At 37.3% G+C, this 15,424-nt stretch overlaps 1 protein-coding gene across 22 annotated transcripts in view; it reads left to right on the forward strand.

The window, feature by feature from the left end:
• CFAP20DC (CFAP20 domain containing) overlaps positions 1–15,424 on the forward strand; it is a 269,629-nt gene that overhangs the window by 119,962 nt on the left and 134,243 nt on the right. For all 22 annotated transcript variants that reach the window (XR_009048710.1, XR_009048711.1, XR_009048712.1 and 19 more), the window contains one exon: positions 13,899–14,055. Coding sequence is in view for 18 of the 22 variants with exons in the window: in XM_057704976.1 (XP_057560959.1) it covers positions 13,899–14,055 (157 nt within the window). In the remaining 4 variants the exon portion in view is untranslated. The remainder of the gene's footprint in view (positions 1–13,898; positions 14,056–15,424) is intronic.

Genomic DNA, 15,424 nt, shown 5'->3' on the forward strand with positions numbered 1-15,424 from the left:
GCCTTCCATGTAGGTCTTTAATCCATTTGGAGTTTATTTTTGTGTATGGTGTTAGGAAGTGTTCTAATTTCATTCTTTTACATGTAGCTGTCCAATTTTCCCAGCACCACTTATTGAAGAGGCTTTCTTCCATTGTATATTCTTGCCTCCTTTGTCAAAGGTAAGGTGCCCATATGTGTGTGGGTTTACCTCTGGGCTCTCTGTTCTGTTCCACTGATCTATATTTCCGTTTTTATGCCAGTGCCATACTGTCTTGATCACTGTAGCCTTGTAGTATAGTTTGAGGTCAGGGAGCCTGATTCCTCCAGCTCCGTCTTTCCTTCTCAAGATTGCTTTGGCTATTCAGGCTCTTTTGCATTTCCATACAAATCGTAAAATTTCTTGTTCTAGTTCTGGGAAAAACGCCATTGGTAATTTGATCGCAATTGCATTGAATCTGTAGATTGCTTTGGGTAGTATAGTCATTTTCACAATGTTGATTCTTCCAATCCAAGAACATGGTATGTTTCTCCATCTGTTTGTATTGTCTTTGATTTCTTTCATCAGTGTCTTATACTTTTCTGCATACAGGTCTTTTGCCTCCTTAGGCAGGTTTATTCCTAGGTATTTTATTCTTTTTTTAATTTCTCTTTCTGCCTTTTCGTTGTTAGTGTATAGGAATGGAAGAGATTTCTGTGCATTAATTTTGTATCCTGCTACTTTACTAAGTTCAGTGATTGCTGCTAGCAGTTTTCTGGTAGAATCTTCAGGGTTTTCTATGTATAATGTCATGTCATCTGCAAAGAGTGACAGTTTTACTACTTCTTTTCCAATTTGGATTCCTTTTATTTTGTTTTCTTCTCTGATTGCTGTGGCTAACACTTCCAAAGCTATGTTGAATAACAGTGGTGAGAGTGGGCACCCTTGTCTTTTTCCTGTTCTTAGAGGGAATGCTTTCAGTTTTGCACCACTGAGAATGATGTTGGCTGTTGGTTTGTCACATACGGCTTTTATTATGTTGAGGTAGTTTCCTTCTATGCCCATTTTCTGGAGAGCTTTTATCATAAATGGATGTTGAATTTTCTCAAAAGCTTTTTCTGCATCTGTTGAGATTATCATACAACTTTTATCCTTCAGTTTGTAAATATGATGTATCACATTTATTGATTTGCATATACTGAAGAATCCTTGCTTTCCAGGGATAAACCCTACTTGATCATGGTGTATGATCTTTTTAATGTGCTGTTGGATTCTCTTAGCTAGTATTTTGTTGAGGATTTTTGCATCTATATTCATCAGTGATATTGGTCTGTAATTTTTGTGTGTGTGACATCTTTGCCTGGTTTTGGTATCAGGATGATGGTGGCCTCGTAGAATGAGTTTGGGAGTGTTCCTCCTTCTGCGATATTTTGGAAGAGTTTGAGAAGGATAGCTGTTAGCTCTTCTCTAAATGTTTGATAGAATTCGCCTGTGAAGCCATCTGGCCCTGGGCTTTTGTTTGTTGGGAGATTATTAATCACAGTCTCAATTTCTGTGCTTGTGACTGGTCTGTTCATAGTTTCTATTTCTTCCTGGTTCAGCCTTGGAAGATTGTACTTTTCTAAGAATTTATCCATTTCTTCCAGGTTATCCAATTTATTGGCATATAGCTGCTTGTAGTAGTCTCTCATGATCCTTTGTATTTCTGTGGTGTCCGTTGTTACTTCTCCTTTTTCATTTCTAATTCTGTTGATTTGCGTCTTCTCCCTGTTTTCCTGATGAGTCTGGCTAATGGTTTATCAATTTTATCTTCTCAAAGAACAAGCTTTTGCTTTTATTTCTTTGCTATTGTTTTCTTCATTTCTTTTCCATTTCTGATCTGATCTTTATGATTTCTTGCCTTCTGATCACTTTGGGGTTTTTTTGTTCTTCTTTCTCTAATTATTTTAGCTGTAAGTTAGGTTGTTTTTTCGATGTTTTTCTTGTTTCTTGAGGTAGGACTGTATTGCTATAAACTTCCCTCTTAGAACTGCTTTTGCTGCGTCCCATAGGTTTTGGGTTGTTGTGTTTTCATTGTCATTTGTTTCTAGATATTTTTTGATTTCCTCTTTGACTTCTTCAGTGATTTCTTGGTTGTTTAATAACGTATTGTTTAGCCTCCATGTGTTTGTACTTTTTACAGTTTTTTCTCTGTAATTGATATCTAGTCTCATGGCATTGTGGTCAGAGAAGATGCTTGATATGATTTCCATTTTCTTGAATTTACCGAGGCTTGATTTGTGACCCAAGATGTGATCTATCCTGGAAAATGTCCCATGTGCACTTGAGAAGAAAGTGTATTCTGTAGTTTTGGGTGGAACGTCCTATAAATATCAATTAAGTCGAGATGGTCTGATGTGTGATTTAAAGCTTGTGTGTCCTTATTCATTTTCTGTTTGGATGATCTGTCCGTTGATGTAAGTGGGGTGTTCAAGTCTCCTACTATTATTGTGTTACTGTCGATGTCCCCTTTTATGGCTGTTAGCATTTGCCTTATGTATTGAGGTGCTCCTGTGTTGGGTGCATAGATATTTACAATTGTTATATCTTCTTCTTGGATTGATCCCTTGATCATTATGTAGTGTCCTTCCTTGTCTCTTGTAATAGTCTTTACTTTAAAGTCTAATTTGTCTCTTATGAGTATTGCTACACCAGCTTTCTTTTGACTTCCATTTGCATGGAATATCTTTTTCCATCTCTTTACTTTCAGTCTATATGTGTCCCTTGGTCTGAAGTGGGTTTCTTGTAGACAGCATATAAAAGAGTCTTGTTTTTGTATCCAGTCAACCAGTCTGTGTCTTTTGGTTGGAGCATTTAATCCATTTACATTTAAGGTGGTTATTGACATGTGTGTTCCTATTACCATTTTCTTAATTGTTTTGGGTTTGTTTTTGTAGGTCTTTTCCTTCTCTTGTGTTTCCTGCTTAGAAAAGTTCCTTTAGCAATTGTAAGGCTGGTTTGGTGGTGCTGAATTCTCTTAACTCTTGCTTGTCTGTAAAGCTTTTGATTTCTCCGTCGAATATGAATGAGATTCTTGCTGGGCAGAGTATTCTTGGCTATAGGTTTTTCTCTTTCAGGACTTTCAGTATATCCTGCCACTCCCTTCTGGCCTGCAGAGTTTCTGCAGAAAGATCAGCTGTTAACCTTATGGGTTTTCCCCTTATATGTTATTTGCTGCTTTTCTCTTGCTGCTTTTAATATTTTTTGTGTTTAATTTTCATTAGTTTGATTACTATGTGCCTCGCTGGATTTCTCCTTGGGTTTATTCTATATGGGACTCTCTGCACTTCTTGGACTTGGTTAATTATTTCCTTTCCCATGTTGGGGAAGTTTTCCACTAGAACCTCTTCAAATATTTTCTCAGACCCTTTCCTTTTTCCTTCTTCTGCTGGGATGCCTATGATTCGAATGTTGGTGCGCTTAATGTTGTCACCAAGGTCTCTGAGACTGTCTTCCATTCTTTTTATTCTCTTTTCTCTTTCCTGCTCTGTGGCAGTTATTTCCCCCATTCTGTCTTCCAACTCACTTATTCATTCTTCTGCCTCAGTTATTCTGCTGTTTATACCATCTAGAGTATTTTTAATTTCAGTTATTTTGTTGTCCATTACTGCTTGTTTGCTCTTTAGTTCTTCTGTGTTCTTATTAACTGTTTCTTGTCTTTTCTCTATTTTGTTACCGAGATTTTTGGATCATCTTTACTATCTCAGGCAATTTTACTATTTCCTCTTAATTTATTTGGTCTTGTGGGTTTTTTTTCCTGCTCCTTTTCCTGCAGGGTGTTTCTTTGTTTTCTCATTTTGTCTAATTTATAGGATTTGTTGTCTCCTTTCCCTATGCTGCCTAGTAGTAATTCCTCTTGTTTCTGCCCTCTGCCCCTGTGGTGGGGTTGGTTCAGTGTCTTGAGTAGGCTTCCTAGTGGGAGGGTCTGGTGCCTGCTTTCTGGTGTGTGGATCTGAGTCTTTTGCCTTTGATGAGCAGGGCCATGTCAGGTGGTGTGTTTTAGGATATCTGTGAGGTTAATATGGCTTTAGGTTATCTGTATTCTGATGGGTGGGTTTGTGTTCCTGTCTTGTTTGTAGTTTGGTGCGAGGTATCCAGCACTGGCAGTTGCAGACAGTGGGGCGAAGCCAGGTCATAGACTGTGATAGAGGCTTCCATGAGAATTGTCTGCAGTTAATCTTCCCTGTGGCTGAGGACTCTCTAGTGGTTTAGCATCCTGGATTCGGTGCTTCCTCCCGAGAGCCTTCAACTTGACTTCTGGTCGAGAAATCCAGACTCCGAAATTTGCTTGTCCCAGTTTTGTTGGGATCCTTGCAGTCTTTTGTGGTGTCCAAGGTCTTCTGCTGGTGTTCAGCTGGTTTTCTGTGGGAATTATTGCATCCTTTGCTGTGTTCCTGATGCATCTGTGGAGAGGGATGCATTGCACATCCTTCTACTTTGCTGCCATCCCAAATTCATTTCTTATTTCAATGCCAGTGTCATAGAGAGGGATGTTGTATTCTCTTTAAATGTACTTGCTTTTAGCCAAAACTGGAATCTGTGATGAATCTGTGGGATACACAGGCAAAATATTCTGCAGTTCACTGCCCTGGGTATCACCCAGATAGCCCATCAGAGCTGTGTATAATTTCTTACACATCTCTCCAACACTGTAGTTCTTTAGCAATCAATTACTTCATCCAATTTCTGTCATTACTTTCTACGCCATCTTGGATCCAATTGTCAACCACAAAACATACTTCTAATAAGGAGTTAATATCAAAAATATACAAAGAACTCATACAACTCAATAGCATAAAAACAGTCCAGTCAAAATGGATGAAGGATCTGAATTGTCTATTCTTACAAAGAAGATATACAAAAGGCTAACAGGTATATGAAAAAATGTTCAACATCACTAGTCATTAAGTAATTGCAAACTAAAACCACAGTGAGCCATCAATTCATACCTGTTAAAATGGATATCATCAAAAAGACAAGAGATGATATGTGTGATTGCAGAGAAAAGGGAACTCGTGTACATTGTTGGTGGGATTGTAAGTTGGTATAACCACTATGGAAAATGGTATGGAGGTTCCTCAAAAACTTAAAAATAGAACTACCAAATGATCCAGCAATTCCACTTCTGAGAACATAGTCAAAGGAAACAAAAGCACTAACTAAAAAAGATATCTGCACCCCCCTTCCCCATATTCATTGTAGCATTATTTACAATAGCCAAGACATGGAAACAACCTAAGTGTCCACCTATAGAAGAATAGATAAAAAAAAGTTGTGGTATATATGTATAATGGAATATTTTTCAGCCATGAAAAAAAGTGAGAAAATCCTGTCATTTACAACAACATGGATGGACCTTGAAGGCATTTTGTTTTATGCTAAGTAACGTAAGTAAGATAGAGAAGGACAAATACCATATGATCTCACTTACATGTGGACTCTAATGAAAACAAAGCAAAACTAAGAACACCAGACTCATAGAAAAAGAGATCAGATTTGTGGTTACCAGGTGTAGCAGGGGGCAGGGGTGGGGGTGGAGCAGGAATTGAAGGAAGGTGATCAAAAGCTACAGACGTCTAGTTATAAGATAAAACAACACTGGGGATGTAATGTACAACATGGTGAGTATAGTTAACACTGCAGATGAGCTATGTAGGAAAATTGTTAAGAGAGTAAATCCTAAGAGTTCCCATCACAAGGAGAAATCTTTCTCTTCTTTTTGTTGTATCTGTATGAGATGATGGATGTTAACTAAACCTATTGTGGTAATCATTTCACAATACATGTAAATCAAATCATCATGCTGTACCCCTTAAACTTACACAGTGATGTCAATTATTTCTCAATAAAACTGTGGGGAAAAAAACAGAAAAAAATTTTGTTTAGTAGGTAAGTGCCTGGTTTCCTGGACTTGCAGTGTTTAAAGGAGGTCGACATCAATTCCCAAGCAAATTTGGCAGAGTCCGATGGGGTCTTTAGGTACAGCCAGCTTGAGAGTTCATCTAAGCAGAGAGTAAAGGGAGACGGTCCTGCGAAAAAAATGCCCAGCATGTTCCCATGCCTCCCTGGGCCTGGAAGCCCTTATTAACAAAACTCAGATGTCACCTCCAAGCGTTTCCGAGATATAGGAAGACTCAAAATATTTTTTTCAGATAAAAGCAGATAAATGAAAAAGCAGTTATTAACTCTAGAAATATAAAGAAGTTGTATGGGGAAGGAAAGGTAATCATAGAGCATCACTTGGCTCAGCTGTGTATAGTATTTACATAGTGACAATAAGGAAAACACAGAATATGAATTTTAAAGAGAAGAGAGAAAGAGAATGAATGAAAGATGATTATCTAGGGAGGATGGAGTCAGGAAGGTAAGGTGTATAAGTGTGCTAAAAGTCTTATCAACCATAATAGGAAGTCAGCAGATAATGTCTAAAACTGATGAATTAAGAGGTATTATTTAAAAATACAGAGAGAAGAAACAGTTAAGAGTTGACAGTATTATTGGATGAGAGGAAAAGTGACATAAGGCTACATTTTGTGTAAAACTGTTGGCACTATATTTGGCTTATATTTGCGTAAACTATTATGATAAAAAAATTTTTAATTTTTTTAAAAGAAGCCTTTCTTGGACATCCCCACCCTCCCACGCTGAGACCCCTCTGTACTCACTGTATGTAACAGATGCCACATGTCTGACTTCCTTCCCAGACAGGGAGTCTTATTCATTGCTGTATCCTTGGAGCCAGGCCCACGTCTAACACCTGATAAGTGCTTAGCTCCTATGAGGAAGAATGGGAGAATGCAATTCCTGATGGGACAAACCACCTGAAAGATTGAAATTGGGGCATAATGTTAAGTTTTTAAGGAATAGGACCCAAATTTTTAAGAATAATAATGCTAGTATAATAATGTTAATAATTATTGTTGGATAGCTGCAAACCCCAGTACCTCCGTATAATCTGGATATTACCAAGCCATGGTGTTTCGCCATATGGCATGCATCTTGGATTTGTTCCTTGCATTTCATTTCCTATGCTAGCTTTCAAACCAGATCCTCCTCACTTCATGCTTAAGTGACCAAGAGAGACTAGCTGGTCCTTCTGTGCCTCAGTCTGTCTCTACTCTGCCTCAACCTTCTTCCCAGTATCCCCCTACCACTCCAAACATTCCTGCATCATGGTTAGTCCAGATTTCCCAATACGTTCTGCTTCAAGAACCACAGAGACACTTGACCCTCTGGGGTCCAAGTTTCTCTTCTTGATCTTCCAGCTCCTCCAGAACCTGGCCTTACTGCCCCATCCCACGTTACTTCCCACACCTCCCCGGAGTGCACCATCCCTCTGCTCAAGCCAGTCTTATTGTCACATCACACTCAGTCCTGCCTCCTACCTTGTATTACACCTGACTCTTTTTCCCCCAAATGACTAGTGCATTCCCATCACCTGGGAATATAATGTTACTATTGAAATATTTACAAAGAAAATAATTTTATACATTTAATCAATAATTTACTTCAATCTCTTTTACTTTTCTATTATAGAAAGAAACTCAGGTTCTCCTCCATATTAAAATCAATACTCCTAATTTTAAAATGATATTATTATTTCCTTTATATATATCAGTTTTGATAGATTAATAAAATAGACCTTGTATAAACTGTGCTTCTAAGCAAATAATGGAAGAGCCTGATATTTTAATCAAAGAACAGACAATTTTAAATACTGCTTTTCTTTTAATTTAAAAAAATTTTTTTCTGCTTTTGCCCTACAGTCTTAAATATTATATGTTTTAATTTTTTACTAAATGATTATTTTCTCCTTTTCTTTTTTTTTTTTCATTTTTTTTTTTTTATTTTTTTATTTTTTGGGGGGTACACCAAGTTCAATCATCTGTTTTTATACACATATCCCAATATTCCCTCCCTTCCTTGACGCCCCCCCCTCGAGTCCCCCCCACCCTCCCTGCCCCAGTCCTCTAAGGCATCTTCCATCCTCGAGTTGGACTCCCTTTGTTATACAACAACTTCCCACTATTTTACAGTTGGTAGTATATATATGTCTGTGCTACTCTCTCGCTTCGTCTCAGTTTCCCCTTCACCCCCCGCCCCCTCCCATACCTCGAGTTCTCCAGTCCATTCTCTGTATCTGCGTCCTTGTTCTTGTCACTGAGTTCATCAGTACCATTTTTAGATTCCGTATATGTGAGTTAGCATACAATATTTGTCCTTCTCTTTCTGACTTACTTCACTATGTATGACAGATTGTAGTTCTATCCACCTCACTACATATAGCTCCATCTCATCCCTTTTTATAGCTGAGTAATATTCCATTGTATATATATGCCACATCTTCTGTATCCATTCATTTGTTGATGGGCATTTAGGTTGCTTCCATGTCCTGGCTATTGTAAAGAGTGCTGCAATAAACATTATGGTACAAGTATCTTTTGGGATTATGGTTTTCTTTGGGTATATGCCCAGGAGTGGGATTACTGGATCATATGGTAGTTCTATTTGTAGTTTTTTAAGGAACCTCCAAATTGTTTTCCATAGTGGCTGTACCAACTTACAGTCCCACCAACAGTGCAGGAGAGTTCCCTTTTCTCCACACCCTCTCCAACATTTGTTGTTTCCAGACTTTGTGATGATGGCCATTCTGATTGGTGTGAGGTGATACCTCATTGTGGCTTTGACTTGCATTTCTCTGATGATGAGTGATGTTGAGCATCTTTTCATGTGTTTGTTGGCCATCTGTATGTCTTGTTTGGAGAAATCTCTATTTAGGTCTTCTGCCCATTTGTGGATTGGGTTATTTGCTTTTTTGGTATGAAGCTTCATGAGCTGCTTGTATATTTTGGAGGTTAATCCTTTGTCCGTTGTTTCATAGGCAATTATTTTTTCCCATTCTGAGGGTTGCCTTTTAGTCTTGTTTATGGTTTCTTTTGCTGTGCAAAAGCTTTTAAGTTTCATGAGGTGCCATTCGTTTATTCTTGATTTTATTTCCATGATTCTAGGAGGTGGGTCAAAAAGGATGTTGCTTTGATGTATGTCATAGAGTGTTCTGCCTATGTTTTCCTCTAGGAGTTTTATAGTGTCTGGCCTTCCATGTAGGTCTTTAAGCCATTTTGAGTTTATTTTTGTGTATGGTGTTAGGAAGTGTTCTAATTTCATTCTTTTACATGTTGCTGTCCAATTTTCCCAGCACCACTTATTGAAGAGGCTGTCTTTTTTCCATTGTATACTCGTGCCTCCTTTGTCAAACATAAGGTGCCCAAATGTGTTTGGGCTTACTTCTGAGTTCTCTATTCTATTCCATTGATCTTCCTTTCTATTTTTGTGCCAGTACCATACTGTCTTGATCACTATGGCCTTGTAGTATAGTTTGAACTCAGGAAGCCTGATTCCACCAACTCCATTTTTCCTTCTCAAGATTGCTTTGGCCATTCGGGGTCTTTTGCGTTTCCATACAAATCGTAAGATTTCTTGCTCTAGTTCTGTGAAAAATGCCATTGGTAATTTGATCGGGATTGCATTGAATCGGTAAATTGCTTTGGGTAGTACAGTCATTTTCACGATGTTGATTCTTCCAATCCAGGAACATGGTATGTCCCTCCATCTGTTTGTGTCATCTTTGATTTCTTTCATCAATGTCTTAAAGTTTTCTGCATACAGATCTTTTGCCTCCTTAGGCAGGTTTATTCCTAGGTATTTTATTCTTTTGGTTGCAATGGTGAATGGGAGAGTTTCCTTCATTTCTCTTTCTGCTCTTCCGTTGTTAGTGTATAGGAATGCAAGAGATTTCTGTGCATTAATTTTGTATCCTGCTTCTTTACTAAACTCATAAATTATTGCTAGCAGTTTTCTGGTAGAGTCTTTAGGGTTTTCTATATATAATATCATGTCATCTGCAAAGAGTGACAATTTTACTTCTTCTTTTCCAATTTGGATTCCTTTGATTTCTTTTTCTTCTCTGATTGCTGTGGCTAACACTTCCAAAACTATGTTGAATAACAGTGGTGAGAGTGGACACCCTTGTCTTGTTCCTGTTCTTAGAGGGAATTCTTCCAGTTTTTCTCCATTGAGAACAATGTTGGCTTTTGGTTTTTCATATATGGCTTTTATTATGTTGAGGTAATTTCCTTCTATGCCCATTTTCTGGAGAGCTTTTATCATAAATGGATGTTGAACTTTGTCAAAAGCTTTTTCTGCATCTATTGAGATGATCATATGGTTTTTATCCTTCAATTTGTTGATATGATGTATCACGTTGATTGATTTGCGTATATTGAAGAATCCTTGCATCCCAGGGATAAACCCCACTTGATCGTGGTGTATGATTTTTTTAATGTGCTGTTGTAGTCTGTTAGCTAGTATTTTGTTGAGGATTTTTGCATCTATATTCATCAGTGATATTGGTCTGTAGTTTTCTTTTTTTGTGACATCTTTGCCTGGTTTTGGTATCAGGGTGATGGTAGCCTCGTAGAATGAGTTTGGGAGTGCTCCGCCTTCTGCAATGTTTTGAAAGAGTTTGAGAAGGATAGGTGTTAACTCTTCTCGAAATGTTTGATAGAATTCGCCTGTGAATCCATCTGGTCCTGGGCTTTGTGTGTTGGGAGATTTTTAATCACTGCCTCAATTTCTGTACTTGTGATTGGTCTGTTCATGGTTTCTATTTCTTCCTGGTTCAGTCTTGGAAGATTGTATTTTTCTAAGAATGTATCCATTTCTTCCAGGTTATCCAATTGATTGGCATCTAGTTGCTTGTAGTAGTCTCTCATGATGTTTTGTATTTCTGAGGTGTCCGTTGTGACTTCTCCTTTTTCATTTCTAATTCTGTTGATTTGCATCTTCTCCCTTTTTTTCTTGATGAGTCTGGCTAATGGTTTATCAATTTTGTTAATCTTCTCAAAGAACCAGCTTTTAGTTTCATTTATTTTTCTTATGGTTTCTTTCCTTTCTTTTTCATTTATTTCTGCTCTGATCTTTATGATTTCTTTCCTTCTGCTCCCTTTGGGGTTTCTTTGTTCTTCTTTCTCTAGTTGTTTGAGGTGTAAGGTTAGGTTGTTTATTCGATCATTTTCTTGTTTCTTAAGGTAGGACTGTATTGCTATAAACTTCCCTCTTAGAACTGCTTTTGCTGCGTCCCATAGGTTTTGGGTTGTTGTGTTTTCATTGTCATTTGTTTCTAGATATTTTTTGATTTCCTCTTTGATTTCTGTAGTGATTCCTTGGTTGTTTAAGAGTGAATTGTTTAGCCTCCATGTGTTTGTATTTTTTGCAGTTTTTTTCCTGTAATTGATATCTAGTCTCATGGCGTTGTGGTCTGAGAAGATGCTTGATATGATTTCAATTTTCTTGAATTTGCTGAGGTTTGATTTGTGACCCAAGATGTGATCTATCCTGGAAAATGTTCCGTGTGCACTTGAGAAGAAAGTGTAGTCTGTCGTTTTTGGATGGAATGTCCATAAATATCAATTAAGTCGAGATGGTCTAATGTGTCATTTAAAGCTTGTGTGTCTTTATTTATTTTCTGTTTGGATGATGTGTCCATTGATGTAAGTGGGGTGTTCAAGTCTCCCACTATTATTGTGTTGCTGTCGATGTCCCCTTTTATAGCTGTTAGCATTTGCCTTATGTATTGAGGTGCTCCTATATTGGGGGCATAGATATTTACCATTGTGATATGTTCTTCTTGGATGGATCCCTTGATCATTATGTAGTGCCCTTCCTTGTCTCTTTTAATAGTCTTTACTTTCAAGTCTAATTTGTCTGCTATGAGTATTGCTACTCCAGCTTTCTTTTGACTTCCATTTGCATGGAATATCTTTTTCCATCCCTTCACTTTCAGTCTATATGTATCCCTTGGTCTGAAGTGGGTTTCTTGTAGGCAGCATATAGAAGGGTCTTGTTTTTGTATCCATTCAGCCAGTCTGTGTCTTTTGGTTGGAGCATTTAATCCATTTACATTTAAAGTGATTATTGACATGTGTGTTCCAATGACCATTTTCTTAATTGTTTTGGGTTTGTATTTGTAGGTGTTTTCCTTTTCTTGTGTTTCCTCCTTAGAGAAGTTCCTTTAGCACTTGTTGTAAGGCTGGTTTGGTGGTGCTGAATTCTCTTCACTTTTGCTTGTCTGGAAAGCTTTTGATTTCTCCCTCAAATCTGAATGAGATTCTTGCTGGGTAGAGTATTCTTGGCTGTAGGTTTCTCTCTTTCAGGACTTTCAGGATATCCTGCCATTCCCTTCTGGCCTGCAGAGTTTCTGTAGAAAGGTCAGCTGTTATCCTGATGGGTTTTCCCTTAGATGTTGTTTGTTGCTTTTCTCTTGCTGCTTTTAATATTTTTTCTTTGTGTTTAATTGTCGTTAGTTTGATTAATATGTGTCTTGGTGTATTTCTCCTTGGGTTTATTCTGTATGGGACTCTCTGTGCTTCTTGGACTTGGTGAATTATTTCCTTTCCCATGTTGGGGAAGTTTTCCACTATAACCTCTTCAAATATTTTCTCAGACCCTTTCTTGTTTTCTTCTTCTTCTGGGATGCCTATAATTCAAATGGTGGTACGTTTAAGATTATCACTGAGGTCTCTGAGGCTGTCTTCTAGTCTTTTTATTTTTTTTTCTTTTTCCTGCTCTGTGGCATTTATTTCTCCCATTCTATCTTCCAACTCACTTATTCGTTCTTCTGCCTCAGTCATTCTGCTGGTTATAGCATCTAGAGTATTTTTAATTTCAGTTTTTTTGTTATCCATTGCGGTTTGTTTTTCTGAGTTCTTATGAACTGTTTCTTGTACTTTCTCTATTTTGTTATCGAGATTTTGTATCATTTTTACTATCATTACTCTGAATTCTTTTTCAGGCATTTTTCCTATTTCCTCTTCATTTATTTGGTCTTGTGGGTTTTTTTCCTGCTCCTTTGCCTGCATGGGATTTCTTTGTTTCCTCATGGTTGTCCAAGCTTTTGGGGTTGCTTGTCCTGGTGATAGAGGTGTTTATAGAAGACTGTCCAAGCCTCAGACTAATGTCCAAGTATTGGATTAAACGAATATTCAGTCCTGTTATGACACCCCGCTGTGCAGTGCTCCCAGGGTGACTGCAAGTAGTCTACTCCCAGTGAGGGGCATGTAGGTGTTTGAAATTTTCCACCAAAATAAATAGTGCAGCTGGGGTACATCCCCGGACTAACGGGGCCTCAGTCTCCTCTCTGCGCAATGGGAGCAGTCAAACCGCCAGCGGGAGATCCTGGTGGAGGGAACCTCCTTTTCTTTAACTCAGTAAGACCATTTAGAGAATTCATTTGATGAAGTATTGGGGGGTCTAATTGTTTAATGGGCAGAAATTAGTCCCTGAAAGAGTACTTTAAAAACTGGCAAATACCAGACATAATTACAAATTCTTTAGAAGAATCTATTTCTGTATAGTAGGTTAATTGGTTGTAAGTAGACAGCACTGACTACAGTTTAGAGCCAGCTTCTAATTTCAATTTCATGCATGCTTTTTTTTTTTTTTTAACAAATATAAGTGGCTGACTGTGATCAAATTAGTCCTCTTGAAGGTACAATTGGCTACTTATCCCTGATTTTCAAGATTTAAGTGGTCTAACACACCTACAGTTAGCTTTCCACTAGCATACTGCCTACAGATCTCGAGTTATTTCCCTAAGTTGTCAAAGCCTTGTCTCACAATAGGAACTCTGCAGCCAGATGACCAATGTATGGTTTAGATCATGATGATTTCTTGGGAAGAATCAAGACAATTTTTAAGAAAACTGAAGCCAAAACAGATAGATTTGCCTAAAGGGAAAATTGGTTTGGGGCTGGTTGATCCAGATGATTGCCTCAACTCTCTGGACTTTGCATTTCATTTACGTGATTATAAAAAGTACTTATTCTTTTCCTTTTCAATTTTAGTGGTGCAATCTGTGCATTGACTTGGTGGCATTTACCAGTGAAATATTCAAAGGAGCAGTTTTCCAGTCACTGGATGGAATTATTGTCTCAGCTAACTGTAAGCTACGGAAGATCTTCACTTTAAAATATAAGCCTCAAGACACTGCTGATAAAGATGGTATGTTCAAGCTGCTATCAGGATTTTTTAATTCTCCAATTTTTAGAAAATTAAACATGCCTTTGGATAGTAAGAGTACATGTAGTGGTTTTTTAAAAATTTATCTTACTTTATTTAATTGTGTAAAGAACACTTAACATTGGATCTATCTTAATAAATTTTAAAGTATACAATATGTTGTTGACTATAGGTACAATGTTGTACGGCAGATCTCTAGAGCTTATTCATCTTGACTGAAATTATAGTAATATATTAATTTTCTAATGATCATGTTAAAATAGAAAGATGGTTGAGTTATTCCTCATATTACTTCTAAAGTGCCTGGAAATATATACATTGATTATTCACTAAGTAATTAATAAACATACTCTGTAGGAAACTGAGCCATCTAGCATTCATAAAGCAGCACAAACTCTCCTGCTAAAATAGTCTTATGCAACTGAAAGTATTGAGAGACTATTGATGTTTCTTTTTGATTTTCATTGGGGATTATTTTTAACAAAATCAATTCTTCTAGTAGCCCAGGAAATAGGACTGTACATAAGGCAAAGGTGATTTCTTAGAAGTTTGTATGTGAACTTTAGATTTGTGCTCCATCTGGAAGAGTGTCTATGAAATCCTTCTTTGTTTGATTCGGTGGAATAGGACACTGTGCCTGTAAATTTCATTTGATAATAAAACATAGCAATGCATTTACAGCTCCCCAAAGAGATCGTAAACCAGGAAGTATGGCCACTCATCTTATATACCACTTAAAGGCTATACAAGAAAGTGAAAGAGTTCATTTTAAAAAAAATAGCACCCAGCTAATAAGAAACCTCAAAATTTATAGAAATATAGGTGAATTCTATATCAGATCATAAGAGGTAAATCTTAACCTAATTAATATTTTTAATAAATGTAAGGAAAAAGTGAATCTGAAATTGGCAGATCAAATACATGTTTTTATCTCTGATTCTTCCTTAAGCTGCAGTAAAATTATAACATAGGAATAAAAATAGTATAAATCCACCAGGTTGAAGAGGAGACAACAGATAAAAATGTTCATAAATTTTGTAAGATTGAGGAGTGACAGCTGACTTAAAAGAGCAGAGAAAGCTGAAATCTTTAGGTTTACAGAGAGATTTGCCAGTAAGTTTCATAACATAGAACCTCAGGGGGAATAAAGAATTGGCTGTCCTAGGAGAAGGTTCAATATGGTGGCATAGGGAGATCCTGAACTCACCTCCTCCCATGGACACAACAAACCTACAACTACATATGGAATAGTTCTTTCAGAAAGGGACCTGAAAACTGGATGACTAGAGTATTCACAATGAAAGGTTAAAGGACAGCATCAAGACAGGTAGGAAAAGCAGAGATAAAGTCT

The sequence above is a fragment of the Hippopotamus amphibius genome, chromosome 13, assembly GCF_030028045.1.
Source record: "Hippopotamus amphibius kiboko isolate mHipAmp2 chromosome 13, mHipAmp2.hap2, whole genome shotgun sequence".
Classification (NCBI taxonomy): Eukaryota; Metazoa; Chordata; class Mammalia; order Artiodactyla; family Hippopotamidae; genus Hippopotamus; species Hippopotamus amphibius.